Here is a 19853-nt window from a genome sequence, read left to right as displayed (position 1 = left end):
TGGTAATGTTGATAATATTTGTTTCAGTAATTGGTAATGAGCTGATTACTACATTACAATATTTGGCTGAAGTCATTTTGTATTGTCTTATTCATCAACTGTATTTTTTTTTATATATACATAGCATGTCTGTAGCAAGATGTGTGAGATACATAAGAGGCAAACAAAAAATGCAATAAGTAGGTTATAACTTTCAAATCTTTGCAGCAGGTTATTATATGAGAATGTATTGTCCTTTAGATACATGTTTAAGTAGGTGATCACCTTATAGAGCCCCTGGAATAGGAGTTTCTCTTTTGGTTATGGGCCAATCAACTATTTAGCACTTGAGGGGGCTGAAAATGATACTATTACCCAAGGATGGATATTTTCCAACCATTTTATAAGAATAGATATTAGTAATATTGGAACTACTGTTTGAAAGGATTCACATTTATTTCATTGCGGACTGTTTGTGAATACACCTTAAAGATTATCACAAAGATAAAATGATAGTTCGAAGTTAGGTTTATATTACAATACTATTTAAAAATTAGAGTTGTAGTAGCCAATTTTATGGGTATCTTTTGTGTAGTTGGCATTATGACTCCATTCTTGAAAAGAGTGAACATTCAGTTCAAATTTCATATTGATGATGAGAAGGTGCTGTTATTTCATTTTATTTTTTTTTATGAGTTATAGGGAGCTTGGAATTGCTTTTAATGTTGTAGTAGGTGTATAGCATAAATTGTGTGTAATGTCTGACGCCTATATAAGTTTAATTTCTTGAGCGGACACCACAGTTCAGAACATTTTCTTATTCATTTCCTGTTGAAGCTAATTTTGTAGATCATATGGTGGTCCATTTCATATTCAAGCTCATAGTGAATTTCTTAATTGCCTCAGATTTAGAATTTCTTTCTATGTTTCCTCTATTAAATTCTTGAGGACAACTTTAATCTTAATGCTTGCCTGATAGAAAAGATAGCCTTGTACTGCCCTTGGAGTATTATATTGCAACATTTGTGTAGACATCATATTAGATTGGATACATGTATGTCATTATGTGCTTTGTATTCATGTCCTGTACATGTACAGAGAACATAGTTCATGTCTAAATTGTGGTCATGCTAAGGGATTACTGAACTACACAAATGATTTGTGAGGATCATTTATATGGTTGCAAGCTCAAGTTGGTAAATGATTAGGTTAGGACAAGAACTTGGTGTTTTATGGATAGCTTAATTCATTTTGATTCTTTGGCCTGACCATTCTTTGTTTTAGCAAATTCAATGGTTGTGTTCGATGGTGAAATAGATTCCTTGTAATGTTGGAAACAAGGCCGTAGAGATATCATGTGTATAATGAATTGCCTCATGTAATTGATGTATGCATAGTTATAGACTGCTATTACGGGATAATTCTCCAAAAATCGAAATTCATTTGATAGAGGGGGCTGTCTGTGGTGGCCTAATAACCAGTCCAGTGCCTAACTAGTGCCCATAACCAGTGCCCAACTAATGCCCATAACCAGTGCCTATCCGACCCATGTACCCTTAAGAATAATGGCAGCCCTCACTTTAATTTGATAATTACAGCCAACACAATTCTGTGATTTTGTCAGCCCTCAAATCCTTTTGATATTAACAGCCTTCTCATACTAGCAGCCTTTCATAACCTTGTTTTGGCAGCCATTTTTTTTTAAACAGTGACAATTCTCTTATAGTTTTAGTGTTTATATCGTTCACTTCATTTTTAATATGAGCAGCCCTCTTTGTACTTTTGTATTTGCAGCCCGCGTTTCGTTTTTTATTTGAACAGCTCTCTTTATACTTTGGTATTGGCAGCCCTCACTTTGTTTAATTATCTAGTCTTAAATGGTAGGAATAGTAGGTTTATAGTTTTGTATGGTTGTTGTAATGACCTGAAATTGTTTACATATATGAGAATGAGATAGGTGGGATTATATGGATAGTTGAATAGATATTAAAGCATGAAGTTATGAGCTCTACATATAATAGTAATGCTGCCATATATTGGTAGACTTAATGATGTGTGGCTGGGATGGCTAATATCCAAAGGTAGTAACTTTTATTATTATTCGCTCATTAAATTCAGCCATGTCTTCATAACAGTATATTATTGCCATAACGATATAGTGTTTACTTTTAAGTCTGGAAAGTATGTTTGATTGGCTTTATAATGATAGAAATCTATGGTTTTCTATTTATTCAAATGTGTTGTTTTTGTCATACACTTATGTAAGCATTTAAGTATCCTTTTATCCAAATTAGACATTGGATTCTTTTGTTTTGTGAGTTGAAACTTTTTGTTTCTCCACTTAAAGTGTAGGCTAAGGTGATTAGCAAAATTTAGGTTATTTATTCTTTTAGGTATTAGTTTTGGGCTTTGTATTCATCATTGCCAGGGTGATGGAGTCATCCCAAGCCCTCTTTTAGGAGGACTTGTTTAAGTTCTGTAGCATCCCTTTCTCTTCATTTTAGAAGACTTTCTAAGTTTTTCAGATATTCTCTTTAGACATGTTTCATCTTATTGATGTTTCATTTGTTTATAATCATGCTAGTTTACTTGTTTGTGACCACGCTGGTGTACCTGTTTGTGAGCACACTAGTTTACTTGTTTGTGAATCACCCTTGTGTACTTGTTTAACATCTTTATCTCGGAATATATTCCGAACTACGTTGGCTTGATCCTCTCTCACGAGGTACGTAGCGCAGATTGGGATGTTTATCCTAGGTCCAGCCAAACTTTGTAAATCTTTAAAAAAACTTCTTTTCCAAAAAGCTCTTCCTCAAGAGTTAGGAGTATGTCTTAGGTAGAGTGTTTTTTGTGGTTGTGTGTTTGCTTTAGAGTTAGGAGTTTGTCCTAGAGTTATAGGAACGCCTTCATCCGGTCAGTTGGCAATTCACATTGCCGACTGATAACTAGGTCTTGGATACGTTAATTATCCCATTGTTTTCCTTATAACACACAGCCTAGTTACACATAGGTTGTAGGAACCACCTGCATTAGCTTAGTGGAGTTGAGAACCCAATGTGTCACAAAAGGCACAAAGTTCAAAATTTTGTAGAAAAGGTGAAATAGAGGAGCCGAGTCTACTCACTTTGTTTTACAGTTCTTTGATATTGATTGACTGCTGAGAGTTATGAATCCATGCATGAATCAACCAACCAACTAGGGATAAATCAAAAAACTTGTGGGCCATATGTGCAGATTGGAGAGATCTACAACTCGGATTCACAGCAAATCGATCAAAATCAAGCCAATTTGACCATATAGATGAGTTTGGCCCATTTTCTACAACCTAGATTGCCCAATAGAGGATCAGTGCAATCCGATCAAAAATAAACATTACAAAGGCACCAGATGTGATGGATTTTGATTTTTAGGCATGTGAATCCAACCAAATCAAGGTCTTGTATGGCTCGATTAAGAACCAAAGGTTGAAGTTACCTGATCGATCTCCAGATGTTACGGCAAGGGATAGAAATCCCTCATCACCCCATAAACACAGGCTAATCCAACCAAATTTCTGATTCCAGCTTGTTTCCCACACTCCAAAGAACACCTCGATTTTCTGAGGCTCGACCCGGAAGCATCGGATCGTAGACTTAAAAATTGACGTACCAGATCAATTGGGAATCACAAGTAACGGTATTCGAGACCCGGAATTCATGATAATCCATGTGATTCCAGTGCAATCCAACCAAAAAGATCTCAGATCTATCTAGAATTACATCCCATCGCTAAATCTCAAGTTTCTATTCATTCGATCTTGACCATAGATGGAATCAACGACCAATAAAATCACCTCTTTTTATGAAACTACCATTTCGCATTTTTTGAAAAATTCCAATTGTGTACGAAATTTATTCATGTAAACCGATGCTGGAAAAACCCATCAAATGCATGTGATTTTTTATTAGACTAGAACAAACTTTTGAAAGTCCCTCTTTGGATTACAGCCAAAGAAGAAGAAAAATAAACTGGCGGAATTTATTTTTTTCTTAGGAGAATTTTTTAGCTTCCATAATGTGTAGGGAAAATATATGACTATGGTTTATTTAGCGATATCATTAAAAATTGAAGGCCCCTCTAAGTAAAAGACTTCAACTGCAGTTGTGAAAGTCACTCTTTTTAATTTGCAATCAATGGAAATACAAGAAATTTTGAAAAGTTTTCCCCTTTCCACACAAGTCCTGCAATCGAAACAGAGCTTGTTTTTTCTTATAATGGGAAGACAGTTAAAATTATTACATTTTCAGATTTAAGTCACATCAAACCTTATTTGTGGTAATGAATCTCAGCCTCAGATCATTGATGATCCAATGGTCTAGATTCATCCAAGATAATGACCAAAATATCTCCAAATTCAACCAAGTATAGACTAACCCAGAAATTTACAGAGACCAGCACAGAGTCCATGGGTGGTGTATTCATCAATGATCAGCAGATTCAGTACAGGTGAGTGGGAAAAAAAAAAAAGTGATATATGCCTTCAGTGAAAGGTAAAAGCTTACACTCAATTATATCTTCATTCGCAAATTTTCTGACTGTAAAAAAAGGGTTCTTCTCAGGAAGTTGGAATTTGTCTGTAGAAGTTCCATTAATCCACCAATTTCGCCCCCTCAAAAGCTAATGATTCTCACAAATCCAGAATACAGGAAGAGATAGAGAACATTCACCCTCTTTGCCGGCTAGAGTTGGTACGAATTGGATAATTTGTTTCCTCATAAACGTCGGGTCCATCTTCTTCGTCTGATGAAAGAAGGGAAGACCCCATCCATGCCTTGAAGCCTTCGTTAACACGCCTCTCCATCTCAGGTGTCACTTCTTGGGGTGGTGCCTCCAACATCTCCAGTCCGAGATTCCGGCCAGCAAAGTCACTCTCGTCGAGAATTACGGCAGCTTTTCTTCTCAGGAAGAATGCTGTGCCACCATATAATATGACAAGTGCCCACACGGCAATCTCATAGCACCAAAACAAGGGCAAGGAACAGCTGCTACCCAGTGTGAGCAGGGTTGATCCGAGCAACAATGCAAGGAGCCCGTAGATGATGGCAAACACAATGTTGAGTATGGATAGGCATCGGACACCACCTACATAACATACAAATGCACGAGGGGAAAGTCAGCAATATCCTGTTTCGTATAACACAAATGAATATCAGAATACATGCACTACAAGAAAATAAGTCATAGTAGTTCTTTTTTTTTTTGTTGGTAACAGTAAATTTTATTCCATCAACAACAGAAAATATAAGAAAGCTACGAGCTGTGCGTTATTACAAAATCCATTTCCAATAAGGCACCACCTCTTTCCACTCCTTTTGACAATCTACCCACCATTTTGTTAGCTGATCTTGTCTTGTGAGGTGTGCCTAAATGATGGGGCTATGCCATCAATCAAAGCGAGAATTTCAATGATTATACCTGCTACTTTTCATGGTCCCATGAATTTCTTTGAGGCCATGAAATGACACTGAGCCCATGAAATGACACTGTTGGAATCTCCTTCCACCAAATACTCTCCCCTCTTTCCCTCCCTCTTCAGTTGAATCACTCCCTGACAGGCCTAAAGTATGCCTTTAAAAAAACAATATGGTCACAGAAAACGCCACCCACTCTGGCTCGACGTTTAACTCATGAGCTTCTGCCAAAATTGAGTTATATCCATTCATCAAACAGTGGTTCCCATCGTGCTTGAGAAATTTGATGAGACCTTCCAAAATGACGTTCCTCCAATTTCTTAGGATTTCTTGGGTTGGAAGCGAGTGATATCTTGGCCTTTTGAACGTATTGAATTATTATCAATTTTTAAATGCATTATCAATCTTCTCATATGATGACGCTGGTCATTAAAAATTCTATTGTTTCTTTCTTTCCAAATATTACAAACAGATGGGGTGAGGCGAGAAAGTGATATTCCAAATTTACCAAAGGGCCCCCCTCCCCAATTGATAATGATATTCTCAATTATATGTAGGAATAGCCATGACATAGCCAAGTTTCCAATGACCGCATTCCGTAACTTACTTGAGATGGGAGCTAAAGATTGGCATACCTTTGATGTTGCCACCCCCTACTCCAAGATACTATAGAAAAAGAATTTAATGAAAAAAGAACCTCGATCATCTTGGGAGCAAATCCTCTTCATCGGGTTCTTTAGTTGATATATAGATCAGAACATTCAACAACTCTCACCACTTTGTCTTACGAAAAGATATAGGTTCAAAAATGCATGGCTTAATGATGAATCACGTACCCCAAAATCTTCCCAAAACGAGGTTCCCACATCCCCCCGGCCAGCTCCATTGTCTTTATGGCTGCATATGGCATGATGGACTTCACATGTGAATGATTCAAGGGCCATGATTGCAAAGGACACTGGAGCTGGCTGTCCCAGGTGATGAAAAGGGGCACATTTATCATTTCCCTAAGTATTTTTGGTAAGATGTTTAAGATATAAGGAAGTTCTTTATGTTCTTTCGCGAGCGTGGACGATTGGGGAAATGAGGTGAATCCTACTCTTATCACATTAATTTCAAACAAGGGTGATTAAGCTAAAAAATTATAGGCTGATAAGTTAGGTTCATACAATGTATTAGCAAAGGTCCTTGCTAGAAGACTAAATGAAGCAATGGCTATGATCTCTCAATATCAAGGCTTTGTAAAGGCAAGAAAATACTTGATGGAGTTCTAAAGCTAATGATTGCCTCGAATCTAGAAAGCATGAATACAATCCAAATATAACTTGCAAAATAACATTGAAAAGTGTATAATCATGTAGCGTGGGATTTTGCAGATGTTATTCGAGAAGATGACTTTTGGGGAGAATTGATGAAAAACATGCATTTCAATGACTCATTTTTCCATATTGTTAAATGGATCACTGATTGGTTTCTTTGGATGGTCTTGGGGCATACAACAAGGAGGCCTACTATTGCCATTCCTCTTAATCATAGTGGCAGAGGCCCTTAGTCTCTTAAATATCAACAGTGGAAGAAAGAAAGTTAGTGACTGGTTTTAAGACAAGTAGGAAGGCAACCACAATCTTGCACCTTCAATTTCCGGATGGGATCTTTTTATCTCTAAACAATACGGAGGAGAGGAGCATAGAAACTTATGGATGTTGTTTACATGGGTTGAGTTTGTATCAGAGTTGAAGATTAACTTTGAAAAAATCATGGTAGTGGGAATAAATTTGGACGAAACAGATAAGATTGCTAATTTAATGGGGTGTATGAAAGGAAGTCGCCCCATAACATCCCTAGGACTACCGCTGGGAGTAGGAGTACCGACAACCGCTGGGAGTAGGAGTACCGGCTCCATCACTTCAGGAACCGATCATAGAGTGAATGGGAAGAACATGGCCGCCAGGATAAGAAAATGCCTTTCATCTTGGGATATAATCTTTAATCAATGCAGCTTTGGAAAATTTCCTGGTTTACTCATGTCCTTGTTCAAGGTTCCTTCATAAGTGGTGTCTAGAATGGAGAAAATTCAATTTGACATCTTATGGGAAGGTAAAGAATCCCACAAGAGAATCAAACAAGTCTTGAAGTGAAAGTAAGTTTGCAAATCGAAAAAAACGAGGGTTTTTGGAATTGGATACACCAAACTAAGAACCAAAGCACTTTTGGTAAAATGATTACGGAGATATGTCAAAGAGCAAGATGACGTACGACACAATTATTGGGGAAAATATTAAAAAAAGTGGAGGGATTAAGAGTGAAAAATCCACCAATATTGGGTGGATGGCAATCTATATGTGCTTCTTGTCCATTGTATGCCTAGAGTTAGGTTTAGTTTGATGAAAAAGGGCACGTTTATCATTTCCCAAAAACTTAATGTGATAAATATTAGTATCTCTTATGACATAGGGCAGATGTTGGAATCAAAATCAGAAATCAAAGTCGTAGAAGATTAGCAGAGACTATGAAGAAACGAATGAAGTTAATGAGAAAAAACACACATAAGTTGTAACTGCACCGAGCATCCTGTTAGTTATCCATCTAAATATTATGGTGGTAGCAGGAGGCCAGAACAGTGTGGCTAGTGGAGCTAATCTGGTACCCCTAGGTGGTGCTAATCAACAGTTAGCACATATAAACTCTGAGGGTGTCTCAAATGCTTGGGGAGACACTATAGGGGAGGGCGAAAGTCCAGTTGGTGTAAGAGCTGCTCCGATTATTGATCACCGGAATGATAGGATCATAGACCTGAAGGTAGATGGTATCCTGTAAGAAACAAGAGGGATGCAAGAATCGATAGGGTGGTCAGGACGAGAAAGGAGGGAGGATTTGGTGACTGGAGATGTTGCAGATGCGGGTTTAAAAACTTCCAGAAGAGAGCAGTGTGTTGGGAGTGTAAAAAAGTCTGGTCAAGCTTTGACTTCAATTTTCCTAGCAAGGAGAGAGCAAATACTCAAGCCAATGGTAGGCAGGAGAATAATCACCTAGGTCTGAACTTTGGAAAGATAGATCCAGCAACATCGGATGGAGTGGCTTTCAATTTGGAGGTGGTGCCTTTGATGTCTATTAGCAATGCAGATCTTGGTATTTGGGGAAGAATCAAACCAGGTTGGGCTGGGAATCTGCAAGCTCTGGAGTCTTGGTTAGTGCGGAAAAGTAATCCTTTTTGTGAGGTTGTGGTTTATAGAATCGCTGAACTGGAAGTGTTAATTACCCCTGCGATAGGTATCAATAGGGCTCAATTGTCGGATTCTTGGCTGTCCACCTTTAACTCTCCCTTTCTAGAGCTCTTGGCTTGGGATAAGAAATTCCCTGCAGAAGGGTCGTCACAATGGTGGATCATTGCCGGAGTTATCCCTGAGGCTTGGTGTGAAGATAACTTCAGGAGAGTTGGGGAAAAATTGGAAGAGTGGTGGAGATTGATCAGTCTTGTTGTGCTGGTAAAGGATATTTAAGTGCTAGGATTTTAATATCTGCTGCGGGGAAGCTGGGAAAGGAGATTTCAGTTCAGGCATCCTTAAATGGGGCAGTCAGATGGGTTCTGGTGCAGAGAGAAGAGGATGAAATGGTGTAACTATCAGAAACAGATTCCTCGTCGCAAGGAGTTTCAGAAAGCGATATGGAACCAGAAAGGGAGCCTTTGGATGAGCCTGCGATTGAAGCAGAAATATCAGCGGAAGATTCTTCTCCGGTGGCGGAGGTGGAGGAGGAAGGAGAAGGAGCAGATTTTGGGGTCTTGGAGCAGCCGGCGCAAGTTTGTGCTGATGCTTGTACGGAAGAGCTGGGGGCGCAGCTTAGCAATGAGTTAGATGGCGGTCCTATCGAAATTCAAAATGTTTATTCCCCTGTCGAATACAGGTGGCGTAGTCTCTGTGGAATACAGCGCATGGGTTCGGCGGTGGTGGACCCCACGTCCTCGATTAACTCGTTCTTTGATATTATCGCAGCGTTATCTCCAAGAAGGGATAAGGATTCCAATTCGGATAGAAACTTGTGGGCCCAAGCAGATTTACGTGGGGGACCAAAAGGTGGACCTTTAGCCTTGTATCAGATAGAACCCAATAATGCGTTTGAATGGCGACCCAGTTTTTTGTCTCCTATTAACCAGTTACGGTTTGGGCCTAGTGGGCTTGATGAGGCGATATGTAGGGAAAGTTCAAATGCTTCTAAGGGGCCTTTTCGTAATTTGGGGATTCTGGAGGAGTTTTATCCCGTGGAGAGTAGCTCATGTTTAGAACAAGGGGAGGGGGACCCTATGTTTGAAGTATGGCCTTATGGATATAGTGCGAGGGGGATTAGAGATCGGAGGATAATCCTAAGTGAGGTAGCTTCGCGGTTAGAGTTTGATTTTGTGGAGGAGCCAGATGGTAGGGTGGAAGATATTGATTCTATGGTAAGAGACGACGACATATTTCGACCATCCGCTTGCTGTGCTGAGCTGGTTAGATCCAGTGAAGAAGGAAGCATGATAGATGGAGGGTGTATGGTCAGTATTTTATTCCAGACAGGCCCGAATGGGGTTTCGTTTGTTTCTTGTAAGCTTAATGGATGGAACTTGGTAGGAGGGAGGTCGTTATTCAAATCGAGGCAATCATGGTGTACTTAGGATGCAGTTCAGATCCCTGGATGCTGAGGTAGATGCTTATGAAGGGTATGCTTGTGAGTTTGCTCAGCTTTCTCCAGAAGCAGAGGAGAATACTGGTACGAAACCTATGAAGTCGATCTCTCCCGGGATTAAGGAATGGTGGGAAGGATATCAAGAGGATGTAACGGACTTTGTGGTGAATCATACGGTAGGGATTAGCAAAGAGTTGGGTATTAGATATGTTGGATCTGAAGAAGAGTTGAGAAATGAGATTAAAATAGCAGAGTTAAGGGATCTGGCAGTCCAAGATTTAGCTTTGAAGCGCACAGAGGAACCCTCAAAAAAGAAAACTCGGGAGCTACAGAGGTTGAAATCAAATATCAACTATGATGGTGGTCTAGCTTGTGGGGGTTCTTTATCGGAGTCGTTTGGGAGGAAGACTGGCATCAGAAAGGGGAGGAGCATCCATAACGAGGTTACATCATGAAAATCCTACCTTGGAATGTAAATGGATTGGGGTCATTGGATAAGAGGATTCAAGTTAAGGAGATAGTAAAGAAGCAGAAACCAAATTTGATATGTGTTCAAGAGACCAAGATGGAGATTATTAGTAGGAGTGATTTAAGTAGTGTGGGGGCTAGAGCAGAATGGGAGTTCTCTTTTGTATCTTCTGTGGGGGCATCGGGTGGCATTTTAGTAGCTTGGGACGAGAATTACTGGGTGAAACAGGATGAATGGAGTGGCATTTTTTCCCTTTCTGTGGCTATGAGGAAGGTAGAGGATAACTCTTTGTGGTTGTTTTCGGGAGTGTATGGGCCGAATCGTAGGGCAGACAAAAGGCTGTTTTGGGAAGAGTTACGGAGGGTAAGGAATATATGTCCTTATCCATGGTGTATAGGGGGAGATTTTAATGAGGTTAAGGAATCTGGGGAGAGATTGGGTTGTGTTAGATCAAGTAATAATATGAGGGATTTTGCTGAGTTCATAGCAATTAATGAATTAGTAGATCTTCCGTTATCCGGTGCAACTTTTACTTGGTCAAGAGGGGAGAATCAGAGTCGCTTAGATCGTTTCCCTGTGTCAGCTTGTTGGTTGGATGCGGTTCCAGATATTTTGCAAATAGCCTGTCCCCATTCGGTGTCAAATCATTGCCCCATCATTCTCGACCCTAGGTTAGAATCTTGGGGCCCTCCTCCTTTTAGATTTGAAATTGCTTGGCTCAGTATCCCGCTCATGGAGGATAAATGGGGGGGGGGGGGGGGGGGGGGGTGGGCATCCTGTTTAGCTGAGGGTCCTGCTGATGTAATTATAGGCCATAAATTGAGATTTGTAAAGAAAGCTAAAAGAATGGGTAAAGGAAAGAAAAGTGCAAGATGGGGGCAGAAAACATTGGCTGGAAAGTAGGATGGGGGAGTTGGTTGCAATTGAGGAGAGTGGGATGGGGTCTGAAGAGAAGTGGGAAGAGTTAGGAAGAATTAATCAACAGCACAAGTCTTTGCTTCTTCATGAAGAAATATCGTGGCGCCAAAAAGCTAGAGTCAAATGGTTGTCAGAAGGGGACAAGAACACTGCATATTTTCATGCGGTGGCAAGTGCTAGAAGGAGGAGGAATAGAATTGAATACCTTAACGTGGAGGGGGGTTTGGTGTAGGAGGAGATTTCAGAGGCAATCATTAAGTTTTATAATTCTTCATATACATCAGAGGAGGTTGCTCGTCCAATCCCAGAGGAGGTGGAGTTTAATTGCTTAAATTTGGAACAAAGTGATAAGTTAGAAAGGCCTTTTGAAGAGGAGGAAATTGAAAAAGCTGTGTTCTCATTATCTAAAGACAAAGCCCCTGGACCGGATGGCTTCTGTTTAGCTTTTTTCAATCTTGTTGGGATGTTGTCAAGATGGACATTATGAGATTCTTTAAAGAATTCTTTGAAGGCTTATCGCTGGATAGGGGCACAGGTGCAACGTTCATTGTTTTGATCCCTAAGGTGGAAGGAGCTTCAAAGGTGTCTGACTTTCGACCGATCAGTTTGGTGGGTTGTTTGTACAAAATTTTGGCCAAAGTTCTGGCGGACCGGTTGAAGGTAGTGCTCCCATATGTGATTTCAGCTAATCAAAGTGCTTTCATTAGTAAGAGGCAAATCCTGGATTGTTCTCTTATAGCAAATGAAGTAATTGATTCTTACTCAAGAGCCGGTGAAAAGGGGGTTATTTGTAAACTTGATATGGAGAAGGCGTATGACAGAGTGGAATGGGATTGTCTGGACTATCTTCTTGGGAGGATGGGTTTTGGTAGTCGGTGGAGAGGATGGATCAGGAAGTGCATTTCTTCGGCTTGGTTATCTATTCTTATTAATGGAACCTCAAAAGGTTTTTTCAAGTCTTCTAGGGGGTTAAGGCAAGGGGATCCTCTATCTCCGTTCCTATTCCTTATCATCTCAGAGACCCTCTGTAGATTGATGCATAAAGGCTCTTCTAGGGGCTATTTGGAAGGATTCTCTATTGGAAGTGAAAAGGTAGAAGTGTCAATTCTGCAGTTTGCTGATGACACTCTTGTATTTACGGTGCCTGATTATGGAAAGATTCTGAATCTTAAGGCAACTCTTAGATGTCACGAGCTGATTACAGGGCAACGAACCAATTTATTGAAGTCGAGAATGTATGCTATTAACTCATCATCAGAAGAGGCAGTGAATTATGCAAAAATATTGGGTTGCAAGGTGGATAGTTTTCCTTCGATGTATTTAGGACTCCCTTTGGGGGTAGGTAGAGCAAGCAAATCTCTTTGGGTCCCTATTGTGGAAAGAATTGAGAAAAGATTGGAAACGTGGAAAAGAAATCTTGTCTCTAAAGGGGGTAACGGTGTGGCAGGATATCTTATGTATCTCTCATGACTTTCAGAAGGGAATTCGCTTTAAGGTTTATTCCGGGGATCGAATTAGATTTTGGTTAGATGTGTGGTGTTCGATTGAGCCTCTAGGGATTATGTTTCCAAATCTGTTCTTGGTGGCAGCTAATAAGAATGCGCTAGTTTGCGAATGTTTTGATCGTATAGATTTTAAAGTGATATGGAGCCCGAAGTTCAGGAGGAACTTCTTTGATCGTGAATTAGACTCTATATCTCAGCTTCTTGATTTAATTGAAAAATGCTATATTAAGAGGAGCGGTTCGGATAGAAGAATTTGGACTTGGAATTCCTCCGGGCTCTTTTATGTTAAATCTTTCTATCCTCATTTTTCTCCTATCTCTGAAGACTCTCTGGCAGCTAAGATTTGGAAATTGCAGTGTCCCCCTAGGGTACGTTTCTTTGGATGGGCAATTTGCTATGGCCGAATTCAAACCATCGATTTCTTAAGAAGAAGAGGCATGATCCTAATGGACCATTGTCCCCTTTGTATGGAGGATGGAGAATCTATAGAACATTTGTTTATTCATTGCAGGGTAGTGAAAGTGATTTGGGGGCATATATTATCGAGGTTTGGTATATGTTGGGTATTTCCAAAATATATTTCTGAGGTCGTTAATAACTGGGAATTCGTTCCGTGGAAAAAGAAAGGAAAGGTATTATGGAGGTTATGCCTTGTGGCATTGTGGTGAGTTATATGGAAAGAAAGGAATAACAGGGTGTTTGTGGGAGATGCCAAAACACCCTATTTGCTTTATATTAAAATTATCAGTTTAACTATCCTGTGGGCGAGAAGTATTCCATTATTTAGATTTGTATCAGCCTTTGAGCTCTGGGAGCGTTGGCAGATAATCTGCTCAGAAGCGGAAAGAAGCGATCCAATTATTCAGCTATGGGTTCCTCCGCCTCCTGCTTTTCTAAAAGTAAATTTCGATGGATCTTGTCTTGGAAACCCAGGCCCGGCCGGAATTGGTGGTTTATGTAGAGATAGTCTTGGCGAGGTGGTGTGGGCTTTTTCTGGCCCAATCGGTATTACTGACTCATCTGAAGCTGAAGTTAAAGCGGCGTTCAGTGGCATTATGCGAATAGAATTAGATCAGCTGAATTCAGTGATTGTGGAAGGAGACTCAGCCAATGTAATTAGTTGGTTGTCAGGTTTGGCGGCCCCTCCATGGAGGTTCCTTAGTCTTTTTGAGGAAATTGAGGATTCTTGCTCAGGTTCTTCAATAGTATTCAAGCATGTAAAAAGATCGGCTAATGGGGAGGCGGATTCTTTAGCTAGATCCGGTGTTCCTAGAGTAGGGTTAGAGTGGTTTGATTGTTTGCCGCCATGAGAATTCCCTTGTATTTTTGTATTTTTGTTTTTCTCTTTTCTATTGTACAGATCGTGGGCCTTCTCGGTTCCCCTTTTTAATCTAATCATTTACCATTTCAAAAAAAAAAAAAAAAAAAAAACACACGTATCTTTAAGCTAAATATATACTCAATTTGCAATCTGAACATGAGAAAGTTAAGTGAGTTAAACCCAAAATTGAAATGGATTACTGGAAGGAAAATGCTAAAGGATGGTGGTTTTTAGGGTATAAATCTTCTTAGGGAAGTTTAATAGCCCAAGGCACCTAGCTTCAGAGTTACTAGCTTCCTCTTGAGAATCGCAAAATCATACTCATTAAGTGAAGTAACAAAAGGATCCATCAAGAGGGCTTGTATATGATTAGATTTTATGCTTGTATCTGATTAGCTTCAATTGAACCCTACATTCTGTTAGCTTTTTGAAAAGATCTGGGATGATTTTTTATTTTTATTTTTGAATGATAAAGAGATTTCATTAAAAGCAAACAAAGATCGAGGTCCCTAAAGTACAAAAACATAGCAGCACATGAAACAGGAGAAAATAAAAGTAGAGAAATAGAATGGCTAGGGAGGAAGAAGGCCAAAGACCTCCACACTCTCCCTGAAAACTCCTTCTCTAGCTAATCTGTCCGCCTCGCCATTGGCAGACTGCCTAATATGGTTAAAGGAAAAAGGGAAATAATGATAATGTGGAAAATGATTTCCCCTCCAATAGTACATCCTATTGGTCCCTTGGCTATAGAGTCAGTACCACATTATTGGCTTCACTAAGAACATGAACAAAGGAAACCTTCATAGGATAGACACCAAGGCCCCATGCTCTTATGAGGCTCACCCACAAATCACCTTCAACCAAAAGACTCGATCCCGCCCTGTTAAAAATAAGCAAATACCCGTGAGAAGATCCATTATCTTGGCTTCATTTAATTATTTGACTCTGAAGGGATCCAAGTAAGCAAACACAACCTCCCCATAGCAATCCCTAGAAGTTTTGGCCACACCAACCATGCTCGGATCCATAAAGGAACACCCATCAGGAAAAAGGGAAAAAGTAACATGATACATGAAACATCATACTTTGCTAGAATGTCAGTTGGGGAATTTCCTTCACGATTAACATGAGTAAATTAACACTCCAACGACTTCATCAAATCCTTCATTCTCTAGAAAATTTCATAAATCTCCAAGGAGGGAACAATGCCCCCTTCAACCATTTGGCCATAATGAAGAAATCGCCCCCAATCCATATTTTGGAAGGGTTTAAACAAGACATTGGTTTGTCCATTGACTCCATTCCATACTGAATTACTTGTTCCATCAAGATTTGCATAAGCCAAAATGGCCCGCTTATTGGAGTCAAAAAATTCCCTTGATGCCAACAGCATGAGTATCAAAATTAAGTTTAAGCCATTCAGCTAGGGGAGAATTCCAAACATCAGAACCTGAGGTGGGGTAAGGAGCAATTTCCACACGTAGAGATTCAATCATCAATTAAATCACGGAGAGAGATATTTTCCAAGATATGATTAAGAATAGCCCTTTCAGATACTTTAGTTATCGTCCACTTAGTTGGCAAAAATTCTTTCCTTTCCCACTAAAAATGCAATCATTTCTATCTCTCCAAACTATCCAAAGGGTGGATGAAAAAAAAATCTCCATAGGCACTTGAGACGTTTATTTCCCATGGGATTAAGCCACCAAGACCAAAAATAACAAATATCAGCAATGTCAGATTGGCAAGGCAAAGAAATAAATCAAAATATTCGATATCCAAGGGCAATTAGGACCTGTTTGGATACCTCATATTTTGTATTTGAATTTGGAATTGAGTTTTGAATACAAAATGAATAGATCAGCCAGCTAATGTTGAGAGAGACAGAGAGGGAACAGGGGACGATCTGCTACTCTCTCGCTCAACGGAAAGAAGGACGAGAAATCAGAAAACGACGGACGGTCTCCTTCTCTCGTCTCCCATCCAAGATTTTGAGGAAATCCAAGATTCAAAAATCCGTGTATCCAAACGGCCCCTAAGGTATCCTAGATGTTTGGGAAATGAGATGAGAAGACTTGACAAAAAAAACCTAGTTATTTTCTGGAGCCCAAATTAGCCCGTCGAGGTAATCCATGATAGGGAAGTAACACAAAGGCATCCTATGGGCAAGGTTGATGAACTCCTCATAAACTGACGAAAGTACGTTCCTTAATGACAGGATTAATCATTGTATAATTCCCTATTCTTTAAATATAACCTTCCCCTTAATTGCTCTAGCAAATAAGGCGGATGGTCCAACGCCGGTGTTTCACCACACCATTTGTCAAGCCAAAAATAAAATATTTGACCCATTTCCAACACAGAGTTGTATGTTGTCCACTTTATTCTTACTCCAACACAAGGGTGAGGTGAAGAAGAGAAGAAGAAGAAAGTAGAGAAAGAAAGGTTATCTGGAGTCGCATCATGTTCCCAAGCACCGCACCTGGAGTAAGGATTCACACTCTACAGGAGAAGAGACATCACATCAATTCAAGCAAATTCATTCATTCATCAAATATCATATCCTTCAAGGCCATGGGCCTACAATATTTACGGAGAAAATCCAAAGAAAATAACAAGGGAAATAGAAAAGGAAACTAGACTCCTGATTGTAATTGCTGAAAAAGGGAAGAAACTAAATCCTATTAATTGACCCTAAATAAATATCAATTAGGACTCTTAAAACAAACTAAGACTCTCAACAGACTTTCAATAGGAGGATCCCAAGCCAGGGATCCTCCTAATCATTGATATTTGAAGTTAAACTTCGATGGCTCAAGCCTAGGGAATCTGGGTGTGGCTGGAGTAGAAGGCCTACTTAAAGATGAGAGTGGAGAAACAAGGTGGGCTTTCTCAGGCCCTATCGGGGTTGCATATTCAAATGAGACGGAGATGAGAACACTTCTTCGAGGAATCAGGCTACTTGTTTCCACCTTAATGGATCAAGTGATCGTGGAAGGAGACTCCCTCAACATGATAAAGTAGATGAAGGGTAGCCTAACCACTATCCCACAACAACCCCGTGCCCCCCCCCCCCCCCCCCCCCCCCCCGAACAGGTGGTTTGCACAGTGGATTGATGAGATCATGGATCCAGTTGGAGGATCCTTCATCTCCGTCCACCATGTAAGATCGGGCAATAGTGATGCTGATAGACTAGCGATGGAAGGAGTGCAAGGCATGCCTTAGAGCTTTTTGATTTTCTTCCTCCATGAGGGTTTGATTACTTTATTGGTTTCTTGCATTTTTCCTTTATTTTTGTCATGTACTGACCAGATCGGGAAATTGTGATGTTGATAGCCTAGTGAGGGAAGGAGTTGCAAGGCATTCCTTGGAGGTTTTTTATTTTCTTCCTCCTTGAGGGTTTGATTACTTCATTGGTTTCTTGTATTTTTCTTTACCATGAAAAAAAAAACACTTTCAATAGAATTCCTCATGAGGAAGGAAATCCACAACTTAAATCCAACAAAAATTGAAAGTGCGCTCCATGTGAACTTAAGTGACTTAAAGAGTCTTAAACACTTAGGCTCCAGATTGATATTGGCACCCAAGGCATTAGGACATTAATTTTGATAAGGGCACCCATTGATAAAACTGACACCGTTTACTTACATGGCCAAAATGATGATGGCACCCAAAAAATTGTAGGGGGCAAGGATAGTTCCCCATCACCAGTATGAATAAAGTACTAATATGTAACCGGCACAATCCTACCATCACTACCCAAAATCCATCAAGCCTCCCTTGAAAACAACAGAAATAAAACTGATTATGGTAGGTGTTAGACCCTAGGGTTTCAAGCCTGACCCTACATTAATTAGCACAATAGCTTTCTTCCTCATGGAATATTAAAACATTCATTATTAATGGAAAAACAACAACCGGATCTCATCAGGCTTTGAACATGTCTTCCTTGAGGTCACAGTGGAAGTTATTGCATCCTTATCTCATAGATCAGCCCCAAATGACAGTCTCTGCCTTCAACTAGCATCAGATATGAACTAGAATGGGAGATTCTTTCAGCTCAACCTAGATCACAGCAAAGATCAGCCTATGATGCCAAGCCCTATAAAGTTATCAAATTCAGATTTCAAATCAACATGGTCACCCCATTTTCCTTCCAAGATCCAGCAAGAATGTTTTAGGGAAGGATATCCATGATAAGATCTTTAGGTAGCAAGAACATCTTGATTACACGTAAAGCATGACTCCAAAAACAGAGGAAAACTTGAAAGAGCCATATAATCCACAGCCAATTGTGGGAGATATGGAACTGGGCAAGGGTATGACATTATTATCCTATGGGGAAATTACTCTCACCTTATCCATTTAGCTCAAACCAGAAAGATTTACTTCGAATAAAATACAAGAAATTCAAACCATTGACTCCCTTTGACAACACCAATTTGGACAACTTCATTATCGATCTAACAATGCAACATAAAAAATTTATTGAACCAAAGGAACATTTTCCAGAAAGATGCATTGTAAAATATGATGTTGTTAACTTTAAGGTTTTCAGTTTTCACGTCACTTTTCATTGATAGAATTAGGGAAGAAAAGGGGTCATGTCATAGACCATTCAAAGTGGCACAATATGAGTGAAAAATTTGCAGAAGGAATGATTAAATAATTGCCAACACTATCAAACAAATGATGCTGCGAAAAGAAAATAAAACAAATGATGCCGCAATGAGATTAGGTATGCATATGGTAACATGTTCAACAAATACAGGCATCATAAGTACACTGCTTAAGGAAAAACCAAAATAATGAAACTACCTTTCTGAAAAAATGATGTATAACAGAACAAACAGACCACAAAAAGATATCTTTCAAATTTTTGTTTCAAAAGAAAGATCATAGTAAGATGATTGTCAAAAAACCAAAAAGATATCTTTCAAATTTTTGTTTCAAATTCATACCCCACCAACACCAGGGAAAAAAAGATAATAATAAAAAAGGCACAACAGACAGAAATTCACAAAAAAACTTACAAAAGGGATACTAACATAAAGATTTAAAGATACGGTTTAGCTGTAATAATATGTTTTAAGTACCTTCTATTAATGAGGCAAAAGATTAAAATGATCCATTTGTCAAAACATAGAAATAAAAGCACCAATGACCTATCTAGGTCAGCATTCATAAACTTACCTCGCTTTGAAGCACAGTAATTGTTTTCCACTACCCTCAGGCATCCATGTCTTGTTGGAGCAGAATATGCGACAACAATTCCTGTGACAGTTAAACATTAGAAAGCTGAAAGTGTGGAATTTCTGGGCTTGATCTGAACAAAACCTAGTAATCCATACAAATATACAATCAAAATGAGATAAGGAACGAAGAGGGAAAAGAGTTCCAGGTTAATATTCGAAGCAATATATATATATATATATATATATATAAATGAAAAGGAAGAATGAACTGTGGAAAATTAAATTTTCAAGAATTTTGGTATTTTTAATTGAATTTTGGAACTTTTTAGTAGGGTTTTGAAAGTCCTCATTCC

The 19853-nt window shown here is 39.3% G+C and overlaps 1 protein-coding gene across 1 annotated transcript in view; it reads right to left on the bottom strand.

Annotated features, from left to right (window-relative positions):
* Positions 1 to 4417: 4417 nt before the first annotated feature.
* Positions 4418 to 19853, bottom strand: part of LOC143853681 (uncharacterized) — a 30223-nt gene continuing 14787 nt past the window's right edge. Inside the window, exons 2-3 of the mRNA XM_077363402.1 lie at positions 19499 to 19579; positions 4418 to 5100 (exon numbers count right to left, since the gene is read on the bottom strand). Of these exons, the coding sequence (XP_077219517.1) occupies positions 4682 to 5100; positions 19499 to 19579 (500 nt within the window). The 3' untranslated portion in view covers positions 4418 to 4681. The remainder of the gene's footprint in view (positions 5101 to 19498; positions 19580 to 19853) is intronic.

This window comes from Tasmannia lanceolata, unplaced genomic scaffold (genome assembly GCF_043159265.1).
Source record: "Tasmannia lanceolata isolate RefF3 unplaced genomic scaffold, GAP_Taslan_0.1 ptg000003l, whole genome shotgun sequence".
Classification (NCBI taxonomy): Eukaryota; Viridiplantae; Streptophyta; class Magnoliopsida; order Canellales; family Winteraceae; genus Tasmannia; species Tasmannia lanceolata.
The sequence above is the reverse complement of the archived record's forward strand: the minus strand, read 5'-3'. Positions and strand labels throughout refer to the sequence as shown.